This window comes from Bubalus bubalis, chromosome 13 (genome assembly GCF_019923935.1).
Source record: "Bubalus bubalis isolate 160015118507 breed Murrah chromosome 13, NDDB_SH_1, whole genome shotgun sequence".
NCBI lineage: Eukaryota > Metazoa > Chordata > Mammalia > Artiodactyla > Bovidae > Bubalus > Bubalus bubalis.
This window is the reverse complement of record NC_059169.1, coordinates 75,376,638-75,400,565: the sequence shown is the minus strand read 5'-3', so window position 1 is coordinate 75,400,565 and position 23,928 is coordinate 75,376,638. Positions and strand designations below refer to the sequence as shown.

At 36.3% G+C, this 23,928-nt stretch overlaps 1 protein-coding gene across 1 annotated transcript in view; it reads right to left on the bottom strand.

Annotated features, from left to right (window-relative positions):
- Positions 1-5,570: 5,570 nt before the first annotated feature.
- The window catches only part of CCDC122 (coiled-coil domain containing 122), a 38,932-nt gene continuing 20,574 nt past the window's right edge, over positions 5,571-23,928 (bottom strand). The window contains exon 6 of the mRNA XM_006053405.3: positions 5,571-10,773. Within this exon, the coding sequence (XP_006053467.1) occupies positions 10,624-10,773 (150 nt within the window). The 3' untranslated portion in view covers positions 5,571-10,623. The remainder of the gene's footprint in view (positions 10,774-23,928) is intronic.

Genomic DNA, 23,928 nt, shown 5'->3' with positions numbered 1-23,928 from the left:
AAGCCCAGGGCTGGTGCACTGGGATGACCCTGAGGGATGGGATGGGGAGGGATGGGGGTTCTGGATGGGGAACACATGTGCACCCGCAGCTGATTTATGTCAATGTTTGGCAAAAACCACTACGATATTGTAATTAGCCTCCAATTAAAATAAATTAATTTTTAAAAAAGGACAAGCAACAAACTGAAATAAATATTTGCTAATTGTATCACAAATAAAAGATTCTTCTGTCATCAAGATAGATGTGTTGACCAATGAAATAAAATACAGAGCCCAGAAATAAACCCTCCCATGTGTGGTCAAACAATTCTTGACAAGAGTGCCAAGACCATCCAATGGAGAGAGGACAGTCTATTCAGCACATAGAGCTAGAACTCCAGATATCCACACACAGAAGAATGATGTTGGACCCGTACCTTCTATTATGCACAAAATTAACTCAAAACAGATGAAAGACCTAAATGTAAGAATCCAAACAATAAAACTCTTAGAAAAAAACAAAAAGGAAAAGCTTCATGACACTGGATTTGGCAAGAATTTTAGGGGTATGATACAAAAGCACATCAAAAAGAAAAACTAAATAAAAGGCTTTCATGAAAATTTTCTGCATTTCAAAGGATGAACTCAACAGAGCAGAAAGGAAATTCATGGAGTGGGAAAATATTTGTAAATACATATATGATAAACAATTACTATCTAGAATATATAAATGACAAAAATAAAAGCCCACTTAAAAATGGAGAAAGGATTTGAGTACACATTTCTCCAAAGAAGATATACAAATGGCCAATAATCAAATGAAATGATGTTCTACATCACTAATCATTAGGGAAGCACATCTCAAAACCAAAGTGAGATATCAATTTATATCTATCATTTTATATCCATCACCTTATATCTAATTATAAAAACAAAATATGAGTTGGTAAGATGTTGAGAAATTGGAATGAGTGTGCATTGCTGTCTCTCAGGTTTGGGAATGAGTTCAATGTAAGTGATCGATATACTATATGGCTACCATAAAAGCCTCTGTAAACTTAAGTTGCATTAACAGAAAACTGAGCCCCAAGAATGGGATGAAATAGGTCTCTTCTACAAGGACTGGTCAGACTACACCTTAAGTGTCATTTTCTGTTTTGCATCTTTCAGGGGACAATGTCAGGGCAGAGTACATCCAGAGGGATGTGACTAAGATGGTGGAGGAGCACGAACTAAAGTCACATGAGTTGCTACAAAAGAACTGGGAATATTTAGCTCAGAGAAAACAATTCTTGGGCTAGACGTGAGCTCCATATTCCCAGCTCTTTTAAACCAAGTTCATAGTCACTTTGAAAACTACATAATTAGAATATATATCTCCTAATTTTTACAATCTACTTTTCCTCTTAATTCAGCAAATTTATACTCAGTAATATTCATATTAATAAGGTCTTTTTTAATCACTGTTTTTAATAAGGTATATTTGGCTTTTCATTTTTTTATTCACTCCATTCCAGGGTCCATCATATTAAGTAGTGCTGCAATTTTTATTCAGATTCAAAGAATGCTTACAGTTTCAAGGACTTTGGTTTTCTTTGAATTTATTCACCTAAATTGTGATGTATTAGCAATTACAATAGTTAATATCACAGAATACACATTGTCCTTTGGTATATGGAATGTTAAACTATGTTACCATGGTCATTTATTTATCAGCTACTCAGTGCTGTTCTCAAACAGCCCTGGTTAAAGCAGCCATAATTATACTAAGCTATAGCTGAATGAAAGTATCTGGGAAACATCCTAATGAAGGCTCAAAACCCCCTTTCTACAAGAAAATTAGCACTCTTAAAGGCCTAATAAGCATGGTTAAGGATACTTCTGATGCCAAAACTGAAAAGCACTCAAAACTCCCATGCCATCAGCTTGTGGAAGATCGCCATTCAAGGGGGAAAAAGCAAAGAATATTTGAAAATGATTAAAAGAGAGGCTATTTTGATATAAAGAATAATATAATAGACATGGAAAGCTGGTTTTCTGAAAATGATTGTGCTACAGATGTAATTAGCAAAGCTATAAAGTGTGTCATTGAAAAAATATATTAGAAATATGGTTAAACTCCATAATTATGCATAACCCATATAGAAACAATAAAACAAAGTGAAATTGCCCCAAATCATCCTGAATACGCATTATATTTATGAGTAATATATGATATGCCATTCAGAGAAATGTTACGGTTTCCATTTTTAAGAAAGATTTTCTTTCTATTTCCATACAGGCCCCTTGTTTATATTTTCATGAAACTTTTACAGATTTCCTCTTTAAAATATAGAGTATTTTATACAGTTTTTCAATACATAAAACTCTTTTAAAAAGCATGGTGCAAACTGTTTATAATTGAAGAACACAAAAGCATGTTTCTTGTGGCTTGTTAAACATGTTTATTTTCATTAGGGTTACCTAAAAGTTTCATTTCATCTTCTAGAAAACTGTTTAAAGAAAAGTTTTGGTCTTAATAAATATTCACATATTTTGGCTTAAAACCATAAAAGTAAATTTTGGAAGTAATCTTCATGTTCTTTTATAAATTATAAATGAATTATCTGTTATTTGGAATCGTTCAATGTCAGTCAAATGATTCCATGCTGGACTCTCCATAATTAAGCCCAACATTTAAAAGCTTAAAGTTATTTTAACCTATTTTAAACAAGGAACTCTACATAAGTTCTCTAAATTGTAAACCAATATCTATTTTGAGTCAGAATTCATGATGCAGATTTCTTAGTACTTCTAAGCTATTGTAGAGAAATACTTCTAAGTTCATTACAGAGAAACTGAGGCATTTGATTTTATTTTCCTTTTTTAATTTATTTTAGTTGGAGGCTAATTACTTCACAATATTTTGGTAGGTTTTTGCCATACATTCACATGAATCAGCCATGGGTATACATGTGTTTAAATGTAGTTCAAGCTTTATAGTAGCTGAACTTGGTTCTGAGGCTGTATTAGTATTGACTCGTAGGGGACAGAACTTGAGGCAAAGGGAATATGTGAAAATATTGCCTACAGAAGAGTTAGAATTTTGCTTTCGCTGGAATACAGGGTTCATTGTTAAGCAGAGCAGAAAACAAAAATTGACAAGTGGATTAATAGGCAGGTTGGGACAGATTTTTAAGTGTTTACTGTTTGGTCCTAAAGTGGATTTTGTGTTTTGGGAAGGTTTTCTTCTTTTTTTCAGAAAAAGTGTTTCATGCTCAGTTTTTACTCAAAGACGATAACTCAAGCACTAACATTAACAATAAGATTAGAGGTGGGAGCGACTGAAAATAGGGGTATTGGGAGATATTGATCACAAGAGTAATGGTCGATCATTTTATTCACTAATTCATTCAACGTAAAGCTGAGCATCTATTATGCAGGCCAGATATTTGCTTGCTAATGGAAATGAAAAAACGGAATAAAATAGAAACTTTCAGAGTGTGATGAGCGAAAACAATCATGAGAACTTAATAACTGCTTTGCAGTCCATCTCAAACGTCACCTCTTCTTTTAAACTCTCCCACCCTCGTCTGGAAATAATTGCACCTTATTTTGTGTTTCCACAGGGCTTGGTTTATGCTTCTGTCATGGATGTTTTATGTTGTATTTGACCCTTACACACACACACACACACACACACACATATATATATATATATATATATATATATCTTGCCAACTAAATTGATCTAGATAGAAATAACCATGTCATATTCACTGAACAGAGAAGGTAGAACATAAAATTTTTTCTTTGTCATCATCAGCTGGTTCTAACTCATAGCAGTCAGCTTCTTTTTAATATTATGTTACAAAATGAAAGCCATTGTTCAAATTTTGTTCATACCACTGGGCCCTACTTCCATAAATATCTGACATTTTTCAGAGTTTTAAATTATTTACATCAGCTTAAAATTTTGAGGACTAGCAATATTAATGTTTTTAAGTATTTGAAGGCCCAGAGCAAAAAGTCTAAAATTTACTTTAGCCTAGGTTAAAACGATTTTCACAACAGTAATAATTGTTTTTTGTAACTAATTTTACATTTTTCAGTGTTTCTAAAGTAAAAAAAATCACAAAGATATTATAAAATACCCTTAGCAATAAATACTTTTACAATGACTGTAAATTATCTGAAGCCATCATGACAGGTGCTATGACTCTGACTCTTTACAATGTTCTGTCTTCTAGACCCACGTTTCTTTGTAATATTTTGAGCTAATTACTCTTGATCTGCAGCAGGCTGTTACTGTAGTGTTTTGAGCTGTAGTGAAATAATCAATGATTAAAAGGGAGAACAGCTAATTTTAAGAAATGGATAAGATTAGGAAGGACTGTTGAAAGAAAAAAGAAACAGGATGACTGTACAAAACAGTAACTGACTGAGTATACTTGAAGGCTCATAGTAGTTTTACTGTTGTACTAAATATCTGGAGTAAAGTTTGTGCCTTTTGGCTTGCCTTTTTAACTTAAACACAAATATTAAAATTATACTAAATGAAAAAGCAAGAGAGTTCCAGAAAAACATCTATTTCTGCTTTATTGACTATGCCAAAGCCTTTGACTGTGGGGATAACAATAAACTGTAGAAAATTTTGAAAGAGATGGGAATACCAGACCACCTGACTTGCCTCTTGAGAAACCTATATGCAGCTCAGGAAGCAACAGTTAGAACTGGACATGGAACAAAAGACTGGTTCCAAATAGGAAAAGGAGTACGTCAAGGCTGTATATTATCACCCTGCTTATTTAACTTACATGCAGAGTACATCATGAGAAACGCTGGGCTGGAAGAAACACAAGCTTGAATCAAGATTGCTGGGAGAAATATCAATAACCTCAGATACGCAGATGACACCACCCTATGGCAGAAAGTGAAGAGGAACTCAAAAGCCTCTTGATGAAAGTGAAAGTGGAGAGTGAAAAAGTTGGCTTAAAGCTTAACATTCAGAAAACGAAGATCATGGCATCCAGTCCCATCACTTCATGGGAAATAGATGGGGATACAGTGGAAACAGTGTCAGACTTTATTTTCCTGGGTTCCAAAATCACTGCAGATGGTGACTGCAGCCATGAAATCAAAAGACGCTTACTCCTTGGAAGGAAAGTTATGACCAACCTAGATAGCATATTCAAAAGCAGAGACATTACTTTGCCAACAAAGGTCCATCTAGTCAAGGCTATGCTTTTTCCTGTGGTCATGTATGGATGTAAAAGTTGGACTGTGAAGAAGGCTGAGCGCCGAAGAATTGATGCTTCTGAACTGTGGTGTTGGAGAAGACTCTTGAGAGTCCCTTGGACTGCAAGGAGATCCAACCAGTCCATTCTGAAGGAGATCAGCCCTGGGATTTCTTTGGAGGGAATGACGCTGAAGCTGAAACTCCAGTACTTTGGCCATCTCATGCAAAGAGCTGACTCACTGGAAAAGAGTCTGATGCTGGGAGGGACTGGGGGCAGGAGGTGAAGGGGACGACAGAGGATGAGATGGCTGGATGGCATCACTGACTTGATGGACGTGAGTCTGAGTGAACTCCGGGAGTTGGTGATGGACAGGGAGGCCTGGTGTGTTGCGATTCATGGGGTCGCAAAGAGTCGGACGCAACTGAGCCACTGAACTGAACTGAACTGAAATGGAATAGTGATTAGATTTCAAAGGTGCTAAGTTTCTTGCTTTTTTAAAAATTATTATTTTCTGTTGCTGCTGCAGCTGGAAGCAGAACGGATCTGCAATGAGGAACAGGAGTAAAGTAATATTCATCTCTTGAAAATAGAGATTTTGGTGTGTAATTATTTTTGCAAGGTGACTTAGTTTGGGATCCCCAGAAGCAGACTCTGAGAAAGTAGTTTATCCCAGTTTCTCCTGGGAGAGTGAAGTTCTGGGAGAGTAAGGGATGCAAGAATGGAAAGAAGAAGCCAAGTGAGGCTGTTGTATTGGGCAAAGTCCTTTTGAGGGTAGCAAACCTCCCACAGACAGTATTAGGTGAGAGCTAGTGGAAGTAAAATTATGGCTCACTTGGGAGAGGGGTATTCAACAGGATTTTAAAAAAAGATCTGAGAGAATCTGGGCAGAGCACTGACTGTGTAGTGTTTTGCAGAAAATTTATCTTTGTGACGCATTTCGAAGTAAAGATGGAGCCTCCTGCACAAGACAGTTGCAAATTAAAGATGGTCTTCAATGTTCAGGATCTGTATTTAGGCCAGTGAATTAAACTTTGAGTTACAACAAAAATGGGAATTGGAGCTTAAAGATGATACAACTGGAGCTGTTCAGGGAGTGAGAAAAGGAAAGCTCTGAAGGTGGAAATGCTATTTTTTGATGGAAAGAAAAAGAAAAGTGGGAGAATTAGACTAATTATTAGGAAACTGTGCATGAGTAATTACATTGACAGATTAATTGAGATTGAAAGGCATAGAGGATGAATAATCTAAATTGGCGAAAGATTAGAAAAAGAATGGACTCTTTTGAGAATTGAGTGCTTTATATAAACTTGTATGAACCACAGATAAAATAGCAACATTTTCTAACTTCCCAACCAAGTCAATATCACATCCAACAGATGGAGGCGTCCTCAAAGCAGCATCCCTCTAAGGAGCAACAGACGCTTGACAATGGCTGAGGAAAGAGCTGTGTGATGTCTTCAGCCCAGGGATACATCTGGCTGGTGCACTGGGCATGAATTAGTTAACACCATGGCGTCGCACAGAGTCGGACACGACTGAAGCCACTTAGCAGCAGCAGTCTCTGAGGACAAAACAACTCGGTTCTGCAGGATTGTTGGCTTTCTCCTATATCACACACACAATGAGGCACTATGCAATCAAGGAAAAATAAGTCTTGAGAGCACCTTGAGGAAGCTTCTCCGATATGAGCACAGGCATTACAAATTTCTATTCTACATAAAACAATGTCACAGAGAGTAATAAGTAGATGAGGTGGATGGTATGTCTCGACATAAATGTTTTGGACAAGAGAAATTTGAAAATGTATCTTAGATGGGCAGCGCATTATCATTGCCTCTAAATTACCTTGTGCTACATGACTGAGCAATACTGGCAAATATATGTAATTTAAGTGTTTTATTCTGATTCTTACATGGTTGTTATGCCAGAGAGCTTTTTAAAACTATTTATCACGTTAATTCTGGTTTTGCTTTTGGAATACATCATCTAATTAATTAAGAGATTGAAGTTTCATTACTTCATGTCTGTCTTTACTGGGTTATGTCAGCAGCAACTCTGTCATTACTAAATCATATGCTATTTTTATGTTTCTCAAGATCTAGACCTCACAGTCATCATTTAAATAGAACATTACAGGGGAGAAAAAGCAATATGACGCATCCCATTCTTAGCTATGTATTGAATAAATCTATTCTGCTATTTTAGTATCTATTTCAGTTCATTTTTCCTTGTTTCAGTCATAGTTCAGTAACATTCAGGAGAAAGTGCTATATGGTAAGCTAATGTGATATAGAAGACGCATTAATTACCTGCCAAATTTATCAGAAAAGTAAAAGAAAAAATCCTTCCCTTAGAAATACATTATAAATTTAAGTAAACAAATACAGGATAAGTTATTTATGACAGGCATATAACTTTTTCTGATCATTAGCTTTACTAATCATTAGCTTAATTTTTGAAAAATAAAATATTTATAGTACTGAAAACATGAGCAACTAATAAATCAGATAGTTTTTAGTTGAAAAACCACAAGTTTTTCTTAATCTACTGACTCTCCCCACCAAAAAATAGTCCTAAATTTCCACAGTATTGATGGAGGCCTTAATTATTTTTATGGATGAACAAAAGATTCCAAGTTCAATCAATGAAAATGATATAGGAACTTTGCATATTAACTGCTATACCCTATATGGCTCACACAGTAAACAATCTCTCTGCAATGCAGGAGACTTGGGTTCAATCCCTGGGTTGGGAAGATACCCTGCAGAAGGAAACGGCTACCCACTCCAGTACTCTTCCCTGGAGAATTCCAAGGACAGAGGAGCCTGGTGGGCAACACGACTGAGCAACTAACACTTTTCTTGTGAACTTTACAAGGTTACAAAACAACCTTTATAAGTAGAATTTCACTTCCCTTGCAAAATGCTTTACTAATACTAACTTGCATGCACTATTATCTATGGATCTAAGTGCTTTAAAAAAAAAAGACATTTTTATAACAGTTGTAGGTTTACAACAAAATTGAGAGAAAGAGGTTTCCCATATACTTCCTGTTCCCACACATGTGTAGGCCCCCCACTTATTAACATTACTCACCAGAATGGCACATTTTTTTAAACCAAGGGTAAACCTACCTCAAAATCACCCAAAGGCCACAGTTTACCTTAGGATTCATCCTTGGTATTGCACATTCTATGCATTTGGACACATGTATAATGACATATATCCATCATTATGGTATCATACAAAATATTTTCAGCGCCTCCCCCAAAATTCTTTGTGTTCTGCCTAATCATCTCTCCTCTAACCCCTCACCCCCTAGTGACCCTGGCAACCCCTGATCTTTTTACTGTTTCCTTAGTTTTGCCTTTTCCAGAATGTCATATAGTTGAACTTAGGTAACCTTTTCAGATTGGCTTCTTTCACTTAGTAATATACACTGAAGTTTTGACATATCTTTTCATTGCTTGATAATATTTCTTTCTTAAGCACTGAATAATATTCCATTATTTGCCTGTAACACAGCTTATTTACTCATTCACCTACTGAAGGTCATCTTGGCTGCTTCCAAGTTTTGGCAATTATGAAAAAAAGCCGCCATAATCATCTGTGATTTGGTGTGGACATTGGTTTTCTATACTCCTTTGGATAAATACCAAAGAGTGTGACTGCAGGACCATATCTTAAGAGTATGATTAGTTTTGTAAGAAACTGTCAAAGAGTCTTCTAAAATGACTTGCCTTCCCAGCAGCAATAAATGAAGTCTCTGTTGCTCCGCATTCTCATCAACTTTTGGTGGTGTTGGTGTTCCAGATTTTGGCCATTCTAATAGGTATATGGCAGTACCTCATTGATTTATTTCTCATTTCCCTGATGACATTTCATGTGGAGCATCTTTTCATGTGCTTATTTGCCATCTGTATATCTTCTCTGGTGAGGCATCTGTTAAGGTCTCTGGCCCATTTTTTAATCTGGTTATTTGTTTTCTTATTGCTGAGTTTTAAAATTTTACTTTATATTTTAAATAATGGTTCTTTACCAGGTTTGTCTTTTGCAAATATTTTCTTTCAGTCAATGGCTCGTCTTATCACTCTCTTGACAGTGTCTATTACAGAGCAGACATTTTTAATTTTAATGACGTCTGGCTCTTCAATTATTTCTTTCATGAGTTGTGCCTTTGGTGTTGTTTCTAAGGACATCCCTATGTTGATGGTCATCTAGGTTTTCTCCTATGTATCTTCTATCAGTTTAATAATCTTGCATTTTGAAGTTATGTCTGTGATCTAGTAACCTTAACCCTAGTCCTAAAAAAGTAGCAAGAAAAAAAAAAAAAAAACCTAGTTCTGAGTCATGGACCAAAGCTGACTGTGTTACAGCATAAGCCACTTGAAGTGTTAGCTGTGATTAGCCATGCAAATTCCTAATAGGACTACAATTATTAGGCATAATAAGATTATTAATATCAGGTTTTAAATCAGCTATAATCTAACTGAGTCTTTGCACATAGATAAGTGAGGACAAAATGGACCTGAGATACTTGTTTAATGTTACTGCTTTGAACTCATTAAATCCTAAAAGAGAGTATTTTAAAATCGTATCTTAAATAATTAATAATTTATTTCTGCTTCTAAAAATTTGACTCAATGGAGCCAAAATAAGGAACACTTTTACTCTAGAAGTGACAAATTAAGTATTGATTTGTGGCTGTGGACATACATGAGAAAAAATACATGCTATTCTACATTGGCTAACATTCATTTTTCAAGAGGTGGTATGTTTGTCTTACATGATACTATAACTTGAATTTAGTTATAAAATAGTAAGAATGTATAGACAGAAAAGTGAACAAAAGATTGTATACATTGCAAAGCTCTAAAATACATTTATCCAACAGCAAAGAAAAAATGATTGTTACCTTCTGGATAAAGGAGAAAACTAAGTAAATATCAAAAGCCTTGAATACATAACAACATTATAATAAATGTCAATATTTATGGACTTCTTTGAAGCCAAGGTAAAAGAGCAGGTTGTCTGAAACAGACAACCATTTAAAATACCTTAAAAATTCAAATCATTGAAAATTCAAGTGCTTCTTTCTTTTAAATGTTTGCTTCATATAATAGTGAAGGCAACATGTTTATAAATAGGCATTGATGAGTTCAGGACATCTTATACACTCAAAATATTCATACAGAGTCTTTCACTATTCTGTGAGCCTTCCTACTATCTCTCTATTGCTATCAATTATAGTGTTGGAAGGAACTTTAACAAAGAGATGACTGATTCAAAAAAGGAGAAAATATATCTGTCCTTAAGACAACCCCTTGATAGTGGATGCTGTTGTTAAGACCCAAAGGATATTCTCACCTTTCTATCCCATAATTTTTGTGGCATAGTCCAGGCCCTACAACACCCTATAGCCATGCTAATCTTTCATTCCAATACGTTTTCTCAGTTCAGCAGCAGTTTTTTCCAGCTGTTGGATGTTCCATTGCCATTGTCTTCTATTTGAGTGAAGCTTATTTAACTGACAGTGCAAACGCTTAAGAATTGCACCATATCTTTTATGTTGTACCTATTAAAAGAAGAGCACATATCAACAGGGCTTGAGAAAGAAAAATAGTAAGCAGCCATAAAGGATATTTTGACTACTCTAAATAGGAAAGCACTCAATTAAAAATTACTTAATAAATAATAATGTTAATAAAAATAAATAGTAATTATAACTATTTATTCAGTGCTTACTACATGTTAGATACTGTGATGAGAGCTTTTTACATATGATTAAACCCTCTTAACTCCTTATGAGGTAAAGATTATTATTCCCATTTTTGTATAAACTGAAGGTCAAAGAGTTTAAGTCACACACTCAAGGTTTCACAGCTGGTAAATGATGGTGTTGGGATTTGAACCCAAGGCAAGCATTTGTGATGGAAGGCCTTCTACTTATCAAAGTAGTTTCCAGTTAAGAGATATGTTTTTTTTTTTCCTGTATCAAGTGGTTCACTGAAATATAGACCCAACTGATCTAAAAGATCTGGGAAATAATGTAGGCCATTTTCCTGCCAGTAGGTCAGTATTTATACATGATACAGTATATATACCACATTTTGTTTATCCGTTCATCCATCTAAGGACATTTGGGTTGTTCCTACTTCTGGCTATTGGGACTAATGCTGCAATGAATGTGAGTGCATGAATATTCCTTTGAGAGACTGTTTTCAATTTTGCAGGGCATATACCCTGAAGTAGAACTGTTGGGTCATTTAATAATTCTATTTTGAGGAATTGCCATGCTGTTTTCTACTCTGGTTGTACTAGTTTACATTCTCACCAGCATGGAGGAGGGTTCCATTTCTGCACATACTGAAAGTACTTTATACTATCTGCCTTTCTGGTCATAATCAGAGCCATCTTATGATGGTATGACGTGGTATTTCCTTTGAGTGTAACGGTGGTGTGGTAAAATGTCCTTTTTAAATGAACTGATAGGATAATATTAATAGAATAGTAGGACTGCGAAAGTTACCCCTTCATTCTCATATCTGATTAAGAGAGAGCTCTAGTCAATCAGGAAGGTGCTGCTGCTGCTGCTAAGTTGCTTCAGTCGTGTCCAACTCTGTGCGACCCCAGAGACGGCAGCCCACCAGGCTCCCCCGTCCCTGGGATTCTCCAGGCAAGAACACTGGAGTGGCTTGCCATTTCCTTCTCCAGTGCATGAAAGTGAAAAGTCAAAGTGAAGTCGTTCAGTCGTGTCCTACTCTTAGCGACCCCATGGACTGCAGCCTACCAGGCTCCTCCTCTAGGTCAATACAAAAAAGAATCAATTTGTCAAAACACCAGGCCACATTTATCAAAGTAACCAATTTGCCAAAAAAGCTTATAGCTTAAGATGGCTGTAGAGAGACAAGACTCTGGGTTTCTGGGGCCTTAAGACTCTGCCCCAAGCTGTCTCCCCTTCTCTCTGTAACTCAGCTTTCCTTTCTACTGGGGCCCTTCTTCCTGGGACCCTCAGGGGAGCACCCCCCTCTCTCTCAGAGCTCCTCCCTTAGTGAGCTCAGAGTTTCTTTACCTTTATCATGCCATGGCTCATTTTGATAGTATAGCAAGGACCACGGACTCCCTCTTAGAATGTTTTTAAATGTATAAAATACAATACACGGGATTACAAAAGAAATCAATTATATGGAAACACAGTTCTGCAGAGCATCAGGGGAACTAGGACAGAGACACTCTAGGTATTCCAAAATACTGATATAAAAACTCATCAACTAAGTCTTCACATAAATAACTAAAAGCTTTATATATCTTTTGAAGTTTTCAGTTTTTTTAATTCTGAAAATTCAGATAGTTCATTCAAACTGGTGAACTAGGCCTCCTGATATGTTGGCAAAACAGAAACTGACTTTAAAAGAATTATAAATAAATTAGTAAACAGAAACATTATCATATTAGGTAATGAAACTATATTCAAAAGAAGATTTTAATATATCAAATATATTCAAAGGGATATATATCAAGTTGGGCTTCCCAGGTGGTGCTAGCAGTAAAGAATCCACCTGCCAATGCGGGAGACTTAAGGGATGCGGGTTTGATCCCTGGGTTGGGAAGATCTCCTGGAGTAGGAAATGGCACCTCACTCCAATATTCTTGCCTGGAAAACTCCATGGGCAGAGGAGCATGGTGGGTTGTAATATAAACTAAAGAAAGAATAATCCATCAGAAGGGATTATGTGAAGAACACAGCATAAAAATGGGCAAGTGAAGATAGTTCCCACTCAGCGACTCTCTGATAAGAATGACACTGTTATGGAGATTGGCTCCTTGAGTGTCCAGAGCCAGAGGTCAAGAGCACTCAAACTCAAGTGATGGACTTGATTCCCATGCTCAGTAACTAGCTTTATGATTATCTGGCTTCCAGTGTCATTTCCTTACAAGGAGAAGAAGCACTAATGACCGATACAAGTTTTCTGATTTCCTTGAGAGTTTTGTGCTTTCTTGTAAATGAATAAACTGGCATTTGAGTTTTATATAGTTGCTATTTGTGAACTCTAGTAACACTTGTTTATATCTCCCCAATCCTGGGATGCTTACAAGGTCAAGTTTCTAAGCTAATAAGGCTAAAAGGCAGTTTGGGCCTAGAAGTGACTTCGTAAAGATGAAGGTCACATTGGGAGCTTTCTTGGAGGCCGGCCAATTGTTCAGCCTCTATAGGTATAATTCTGACTTTAGTAAGTGTCAATACTTAAACTTGAATACCATTATACACCTAAGGATGTAGTGGTTCTGTAGAAAATATAGCTTTTTTTTGCCTCTAGGAAATGGATACATTACTATTCTTATTTATTTATTGTTACCCTTGAGGCAGAAATGAGAATAATAATGAAGCAGGGGTGGTGCCCACAGAATACAGGGGTAACAAGAACTGCCTCTTCATTCCCTTCGCTCTAGACATACTTCACTTCCAGAATCTGAGTCCAGGTATGTTCTTATCTTAAGACCTCTGCACCTGTTTTTTCCTTTGCCTGAAAAACTATTCCTCAGACTTTCATGACTAGCTCCATCACTTCTTTACATTGTGTTTTGAAAGTTGAACGTACTCTGATTCCTGAAATAAACTTTGCCTGGTCATGACGTATTAACTTTTTTATACATACCAGCTATAGTAAATTTGAAAATATTTTGCATCTATGTTCATGAGGAACACTGGTCTGTAATTACTTTTCTGATAATGTTCCTGTTCATTTTGTGTGTCAGGGTTAGGCTGGCCTCCCAAAATAAGCTTGGAAGAGTTCCCGCCTCAATTTTCTGAAAGAATTTGTATAATATAGATATTATTTCTTCCTTAAATATGTGACAGAATTTACCAGTGAGGTTATGTCAATCTTAAGCTCTCCTTATGGGAAGAGTTTTAATTATGAGCTCAATTTCATTGATTTCTAATTCATACCATTTATATAGCCTAATTTGAAATGGATCATAGAGCTAAACATAAAAGTAACTTCTTCCTGTGTTGATGATGATATGTGTATTTTTCAAGGAATTTGCCCATCTCATCTAAGCTGTCAAATTTATTGACATGAAGTTGTTTAAAAGAGGCTTTTATCAAATTTTAAGTCTATAGGACCTAAAGTAGTAGCCCCACTATCCTCCTTTTTCTGATCAGTATTGTTACGGTTTATCAATTTTATCAGTCTTTTGGCTTTGTCAATTTTTCTGTTTTTCCATTTTCTATTTCTTTCATTTCTACTATTTATTATGTCATTTCTCCCTATTTGCTATTGGCTTATTTTTCTAGTCCCCTATGATAGAAGCTTAGATAATTGTTTCTAAACCTTTTTCCTTTCTAATATACACATTTAAAGCTGTAAGTTTTCCTCTAAATACTGCTTTAATTGTACCTCAAAATATTTATATGCTGTTTTCATTATCATTCAATTTACCCTAATACCAAAACCTGACAAAGATCCCACAAAATATTTTCTAATAATTCTTGTGATTTCTTCTTTGACTCGAGGATTATTTATAATTGTGATGCTTAATTTCAAAATGTTGACGTATTTTCTAGCTTTGGAACTGTTACTGACTTCTAACTGAATTCTGTTGTGATTAAAGAATATATAATTCTTTGAAATTTATCATCCAGTATACTGTCTATCTTGGTGAAAGTTTCATGTACATTTGAAAACAAAGTATAATCAATAGTTGCTAGGTAGAGTATTTTATAAGTGGTAATTAAGTTTAGTTGGTAGATTAGTTGTTCAAATTTTCTATATGCTTGCTTATTGATTTTGTATATTGTTCTATCAATTACTCAAAAAAGTTAAGCTCTCTAGTATGACTGTAGATTTGTGTCTTTTTCTTTTTAATTTTGTCCATTTATACTTCTGTATTTTGAAGCACTGTGATTAGGTAAATTTATATTTATTCAGTTCAGTTCAGTTCATTATTATTATTCATTTCTGACAAACTGACTGGCTGTCTTCAACTTTGGGGGTAGTCCATACCTTAGAATCTACTTGGTATTAATATAGTCGTGACCAGCTTTCTTAAGATTGATGTCTTCATAGTTTATCTTTTTCCATCTTTCAAATCATGTGTCTATATTCAAAATGTATCTCTTATGAAAAAGTTATGTTACCAAACTGTTTTTTCAATCCAATCTGAAAATTTTCCCCTCTTAATTGGATTTTTTAGTCCATTTACATTTGATGTAACTAATGGTATGCTTGGATTTAAGTCTACCATTTCAATATCTGTGTTCTATTAGTCTCTTTTGCCTTTTTTATTTCTTACTTATTTTCTCTCTTCAGAGTGGATCACAGGCTTAAATATAGAATGCAAAACCATAGATCTCCTAGGAGATAACACAGGAGAAACCTAGATGACCTTGGGTTTGGTGATGTCTTTTTACATACAACACTGAAAGCACAATTCATGAAAGAAATAATTGATAAGCTGGACCTCATTAAGCCTTCTGCTCTATAAAAGATACTGTCAAGATAATAAAACAAGACACAGACTGGGAGAAAATATTTCTAAAAGACGCATCTGATAACTGCTATTCAAAATGCACAACAAATTCTTAAAACACAACAATAAGAAAAAAAATAACCAGATTAAAAAATAGGCCAGAAACCTGAACAAACACCATATCAAAGAAGACAAATGGTAAATAAGTATATGAAAATATGCCCAACAAGAAATGTCATTAGGGAAATGAAAATCAAAACAAGATATCACTACACATCTATTGGAAAGGCCAAAATCTGGAACACCAACAACACCAAATGCTAGTGAGGATGTGGAGCAATGGGAACTCTCTCCTTCATTGCTAGTGGGAATGCGAAATGGTCCAGCCACTTTGGGAGACAATTTGGCAATTTCCTACAAAACTAACCATATTCTACCACATGATTTAGCAATCATAATCTTTGGCATTTACCCAAAGTGCTTCCCTGGTGTCTCAGTGGTAAAGAATCTGCCTGCAATGTAGGAGACTGCCTGCAATACAGGAGACCAATTTGATCCCTGGGTCAGGAAGTTCCTCTGGAGAAGGAAATGGCAACCCATTCCAGTATTCTTGCCTGGAAAATCCCATGGACAGATGAGCCTAGCAGTACAGTCCATAGGGTCACAAAGAGCTGGATACAACTGATCGACTAAACCAATTCAATTCAAGCAAGTTGAAAACTGATGTTTACACAAAAACAGATGTTTATAGCAGCTTTATTCATAATTTCTCAAACTTGGAAGCAACCAAGATGTCCTTCAGTAGGTGAAAAATAAACTGTTGTATATCCAGACAGGCTGGTTCCAAATTGGGAAAGGAGTATGTCAAGGCTGTATATTGTCAACCTGCTTATTTAAATTATATGCAGAATACATCATGAGAAATGCCAGACTGGATGAAGCACAAGCTGGAATCAAGATTGCCAGGAGAAATATCAATAACCTCAGATACACAGATGACATCACATTGGTGAAAGTAAAGAGTAACTAAAGAGCCTCTTGATGAAAGTGAGAGAGGAGTGAAAAAGTTGGCTAAAAATTCAACATTCAGAAAACTAAGATCTTGGCATTCGGTCCCATCACTTCATGGCAAATAGGGAAACAACAGAAACAGTAACAGACTTTATTTTGGGGGGCTCCAAAATCACTGCAGATGGTGACTGCAGCCATGAAATCAAAAGACGCTTGCTCCTTGGAAGAAAAGCAATGACCAATCTCAACAGCATATTAAAAAGGAGAGACATTACTTTGCTGACAAATGTCCATCTAGTCAAAACTATGGTTTTTCCAGTAGTCATGTATGGATGTGAGATTTGGACCCTAAAGAAAGCTGACTGCTGAAGAATTGATGCTTTTAAACTGTGGTACTGGATAAGACTCTTGAGAATCCCTTGGACTGCAAGGAGATCAAACCAGTCAATCCTAAAGGAAATCAGTACTGAATAGTCATTGGAAGGACTGATGCTGAAGCTGAAACTCCAATACTTTGGTCACCTGATGCGAAGAACTAACTCATTGGAAAAGACCCTGATGCTGGGGAAGATTGAAGGCAGGAGGAGAAGGGGATGACAGAGGATGAGATGGTTGGATGGCATCACCAACTCAATGGACATGAGTTTGAGCAAACTCCCGGAGTTGGTGATGGTCAGGGAAGCGTGCTGCAGTCCATGGGGTCACAAAGAGTCAGACACGACTGAGCAACTGAACTGAACTGAATTGATATCCAGACAATGGAATATTATTTAGCAATAAAAAGATAAATAAATAAAAGAAAAAATGAGCTATCAAGCCATGAAATGACACAAGGAACTTTAAATGCAATTACTAAGTGAAAGAAGCCAATCTGAAAAGGCCACAAAGTATATGATTCTAACTATATGACAGTCTGGAAAAGGTAAAACCATGGAGACAGTAGAACCATTTTTAGAAAAGATTGGGCTTTCCTGGTGGCTCAGATGTAAAGAATCAGCCTGCAATGCAGGAAACCTGGGTTCAATCCCTGGGTTGGGAAGATTCCCTGGAGAAGGGACTGGCAGCCCACTCCAGTATTCTTGCCTGGGAAATCCCATGTAAAGAGAAGCCTGGCAGGCTACAGTCCATGGGGTCACAAAGAGCTGGACACAACTGAGAGACTTTCAGGGCTTCCCTGGTTGCTCAGAAGGTAAAAAGATTGGGAATAGAGTCCAAAAGACGTAGACTTATATTCTATTCTGTCTCTTATCACTAGCTATATAAAATTACACGAGTTATTTAAATTTTCTGAAATTCTGTAAAATATGTTACTATGAGAATTTAAATGGTATAGCTTTTAAAAAGTACTTGATCCAAACTCATTCTACGAGGCCACCATCACCCCAATACCAAAACCTGACAAAGATGCCACAAAAAAAGAAAACTACAGGCCAATATCACTGATGAACATAGATGCAAAAATCCTTAATAAAATTCTAGCAATCAGAATCCAACAATACATTAAAAAGATCATACACCATGACCAAGTGGGCTTTATCCCAGGGATGCAAGGATTCTTCAATATCTGCAAATCAATCAGTGTAATACACCACATTAACAAATTGAAAAATAAAAGCCATATGATTATCTCAATAGATGCAGAGAAAGCCTTTGATAAAATTCAACATCCATTTATAATAAAAACTCTCCAGAAAGCAGGAATAGAAGGAACATACCTCAACATAATTAAAGCTATATATGACAAACCCACAGCAAACATTATCCTCAATGGTGAAAAATTAAAAGCATTTCCCCTAAAGTCAGGAATAAGACAAGGGTGCCCACTTTCACCATTACTATTCAACATAGTTTTGGAAGTTTTGGCCACAGCAATCAGAGCAGAAAAAGAAATAAAAGGAATCCAGATTGGAAAAGAAGAAGTAAAACTCTCACTGTTTGCAGATGACATGATCCTCTACATAGAAAACCCTAAAGACTCCACCAGAAAATTACTAGAGCTAATCAATGAATATAGTAAAGTGGCAGGATATAAAATCAACACACAGAAATCCCTTGCATTCCTATACACTAATAATGAGAAAATAGAAAGAGAAATTAAGGAAACAATTCCATTCACCATTGCAACGAAAAGAATAAAATACTTAGGAATATATGTACCTAAAGAAACTAAAGACCTATATATAGAAAACTATAAAACACTGATGAAAGAAATCAAAGAGGACACTAATAGATGGAGAAATATACCATGTTCATGGATTGGAAAAATCAATATAGTGAAAATGAGTATACTACCCAAAGCAATCTATAGATTCAATGCAATCCCTATCAAGCTACCAATGGTATTTTTCACATAACTAGAACAAATAATTTCACAGTTTGTATGGAAATACAAAAAACCTCGAATAGCCAAAGCAATCTTGAGAAAGAAGAATGGAAGTGGAGGAATCAACCTGCCTTACTTCAGGCTCTACTACAGAGCCACAGTCATCAAGACAGTATGGTACTGGCACAAAGACAGAAATATAGATCAATGGAACAAAATAGAAAGCCCACAGATAAACCCACGCACCTACGGACACCTTATCTTCGACAAAGGAGGCAAGAATATACAGTGGAGAAAAAACAATCTCTTTAACAAGTGGTGCTGGGAAGACTGGTCAACCACTTGTAAAAGAATGAAACTAGAACACTTTCTAACACCATACACAAAAATAAACTCAAAATGGATTAAAGATCTAAATGTAAGACCAGAAACTATACAACTCTTAGAGGAGAACATAGGCAAAACACTCTCCCACATACATCACAGCAGGATCCCCTATGACCCACCTCCCAGAATATTGGAAATAAAAGCAAAAATAAACAAATGGGACCTAATTAAAATTAAAAGCTTCTGCACAACAAAAGAAACTATAAGCAAGGTGAAAAGACAGCCTTCAGAATGGGAGAAAATAATAGCAAATGAAGCAACTGACAAACAACTAATCTCAAAAATATACAAGCAACTCCTACAGCTCAATTCCAGAAAAATAAATGACCCAATCAAAAAATAGGCCAAAGAACTAAATAGACATTTTTCCAAAGAAAACATACAGATGGCTAACAAACACATGAAAAGATGCTCAACATCACTCATTATCAGAGAAATGCAAATCAAAACCACTATGAGGTACCATTTCATGCCAGTCAGAATGGCTGCAATCCAAAAGTCTACAAGCAATAAATGCTGGAGAGGGTGTGGAGAAAAGGGAACCCTCTTACACTGTTGGTGGGAATGCAAACTAGTACAGCCACTATGGAGAACAGTGTGGAGGTTCCTTAAAAAACTGGAAATAGAACTGCCTTATGACCCAGCAATCCCACTGCTGGGCATACACACCGAGGAAACCAGAATTGAAAGAGACATGTGTACCCCAATGTTCATCGCAGCACTGTTTATAATAGCCAGGACATGGAAGCAACCTAGATGTCCATCAGCAGATGAATGGATAAGAAAGCAGTGGTACATATACACAATGGAGTATTACTCAGCCATTAAAAAGAATACATTTGAATTAGTTCTAATGAGGTGGATGAAACTGGAGCCTATTATACAGAGTGAAGTAAGTCAGAAAGAAAAACACCAATACAGTGTACTAACGCATATATATGGAATTTAGAAAGATGGTTATGATAACCCTGTATGCGAGACAGCAAAAGAGACACAGATGTATAGAACAGTCTTTTGGACTCTGTGGGAGAGGGAGGGGAGGGATGATTTGGGAGAATGGCATTGAAACATGTATAATATCATATAAGAAACGAATCGCCAGTCCAGGTTCGATGCAGGATACAGGAAGCTGGGGCTGGTGCACTGGGATGACCCAGAGGGATGGTATGGGGAGGGAGTTGGGAGGGGGGTGCAGGATGGGGAACACGTGTACACCCGTGGCAGATGCATGTTGATGTATGGCAAAACCAATACAATATTGTAAAGTTAAAAAAATAAATAAATAAACAAAAAGTACTTGAAAAATACCAGGCAATCAATAAAAAACAACTGATTTAATAATACTGAACATTTCTCCCCGTATTTTCATTACCATGTCATCTAGCTATCTGAATCATTCTTACCTTGCCTTTAGTTTACCTTTCTACCTTTGTTTCTTTGGGGTTTTCACCTAGGACAGGCTTTCTAGTTGTGCAGTCATTTCTGTAGCTGACCTCAGTAAGTGAATGGATTAGTTAATTGTGTAAGTTGTAAGCTGTACTGTAACAAGTTAAACGTGTTTTGTTCCTGCTCCCTAGTAGCTCCGAAAGCACTCTTAAATTTTTCCTGTACTTTAAATTTGGAGCTCAAATTGAACAAAATTTAGGCAAAAGTAACCAGCAATGAATCTTAAGGTGCTTTACATAATACCTATTATCACAAAATGTTACTTGCAGCACTCATCATTTGCTAAGAACTTCTTAAATGCTGTAGTTTCTCCTTCCTGAAAATGCTTAGATTTGGCAAATAACATGTTCTTAAACCTTGAACTAAAAATTACTGATCGTTGCCTAATGCTTTGTATTAGAAGCTTTGTGTTTGTATGCTTTGAATTTTGCTTCCCAATTTTTTTGTCAGTGACTCATAACTTATCTTTGTTTTCTCTCTCTTATCTTTAGTTCCTTTCTTCTACAATGTATTTAAAGACAGACAGTAGACAGGGGAAAAAAGGCATTTGGGGGTAAGTATTTGAAATACTTCCTTCACTCAGACATGGCCTAAAACAACCAAACACATTTATTTTATTAAAAAAATGTAAAATCCAAAAACCATTTTCATTTTTTCTTAATCAAAAATGTGAACAGTAGCATTAATATGAAGATTAAATATGCAAAGCACAAAATGTTTGAAAGAGTTAAACATTAGAACAAAAGAAAGCTATAACCTAGGTAAAAGATGACCAAGAACTGCACCAAGGCCACAGCCGAATACATCCAGAAGGGGAAGAAAAAAAAAAAAAAAAGACTCGAAAAAGAAATAAGTAATAAAAATCTGTTTAAATTTATCCTCTCAAAAAACTGCTTGTTTTGAGAAAGAGGTTACTTGGATCAATGATAAATTCTCATCAAGCAATAAGAGAAATTGTTGGGAAAAAAAAAACGCAGTGTTTCAAGGCAATGCTGTGGCATTTGTCCTTCAATGTGATAGTTTATTATAGATAATCTCTGATTTCTTAGATTTTCATTTTTTCATTTCATTTTTCAACCATAATATAGTAATAGAATTGAGGAATATTTTTAATACATTAGAGTTAATAAAACTAAGATTAAAAAGTCTAAAAGAGTCTTTAGTAACCCTAATATGAAAGCTTAAAATTAGTAACCCTATTATGAAAGCTTAAAAAGAGTTTATTAAATTTCAGCATAAGTATAATGATGAAAACATTAAAAACTGAATATCAAGCTCAGTGACATTCCATCTAAATCTAACATTAGTAGTCACTTACATCACCCTTTACCACTAAATATACCCATGTACACTTCTGCTTCTGTCAAAATAAAGTATAAGTATTTCATATAACTACTCCTCATGCCAAGTACAACTAAAAACCCTGGACATTGGATATAATATTAACATAAGAAGTTCTGAAAGGTGGAGAGAAGAAGGCAAACTGACTGGAGGCCTTAGGATTCAAGGAACGACTTGGTAATAGCTCCCTGGGTTTTCATTTGGCCTCATACATCACAGATAAGAGGAAGGAAGAAAGAAAGCTCAAAATGCCAACAGATGCAGACAACAACAAAACAAAACAAATCCAGGAAAAGCCTGCTCTCTAATCAAAGGACCAGGAAAAGGGCAGCCTAAGACTGAAAATTTTGAGGCAGCAGCTACTCGACTGAAGACAAACACCACGGAAAAAACAACAATGGCTCCACCACCACCCACACCAGCAAACACCGAGTGGGAAGCCTCGACTTGCACCACTGCTGGGCTATAACAGGGCCCCAGTCCTCCTGCTGGGCTGGTGTCAGAGAAGGCTGACTGGGGAGACAGGGCTCTTCATTCCCTCTGGAAAGGAACAACCACATCCTCTGGTGTGAGGGGAGCCCCTTTGGGGAGGCTAGACTTCTGCTCCATCTAGTGGCTAACAAGGCACTCTCCCCCTTCCCACTGGGAGAGTGTCAGAGGAGGCCTAGCGGAGAGTCGAGGTTTTTTACCATCACTCAGCAGTAGCAAGGCCGCATCTTTGTGGGAGCAGTAATGAGGTGCTCCTGCCCCGCCCAGCCAGGGGCTTATCAGCAGAAGCCTAGCAGGCAGCCAGGACTCCCACTTCTGACCAGCAGTAACAGGAAGTCCTTATTCCCTCCAGGAGTGTCCATGGAGTCTCTGAACTTCCACTACTATGTGGAAGTAACAATGATACAGACTCTTACAACATAATACCCAACATGTCCAGAGTTCAACAGAAAATCACTCACCAAAGCAATAACCAGGAAACTCTCAAACTAAATAAGAAATAACAATCAACATGTGCCAACACCAAGAAAATGCAGAGGTTAGAATTATCTGGCGGGCATTTTAAAGCCATCATCATAAAAATGTTTCAATGAGTAATTAAGGAATGTGCCTGAAACAAATAAAAATATTAAAAGTCTAAGAAAAGGAATAAAATATTCAAAAAACCAAATGGAAAAGACACAATAACTGAAATAAAAAACTTAGTGGGATGGTTCAATAGCAGAATGGAGGGGATAAAGGACAGACTCAGTGAATGTAAGATAGAACACTAAGGAGTATGCAATATGACCAACAGAGAGACAAAAGACTGAAAAAAAAGAAATGAAGAGAGCCTCAGGGACCCGTGGGACTCCATCAAAAAAAGACCTATAATTTCTGCCATTAGAGTTCTGGAAGAATAGGAGAAAGAGAGCAGACCTGCAAAAGTTTCAAATAAACTCGAACTGAAAATTTCCAAAATTTAGCAAAAGACATAAGCCTACAGAACTGAGAAGTTAAGAATTTTCAAAATCAGATAAATCCAAAGAAATTAATTCCAGAAAAAAACCCACTCCAGTACTCTTGCCTGGAAAATCCCATGGATGGAGAAGCCTGGTAGGCTACAGTCCATGGGGTCACTGAGAGTCAGACACGACTGAGCAACTTCACTCAAAGACAGCAAAGCTTGAAAGTAGCGAGAAACAAATGTCTGAGAGGAAAACAATTCAATTCAAATGACAGTGAATTTCCCATTAGAAACTACGGAGACCAGAAAGAAGT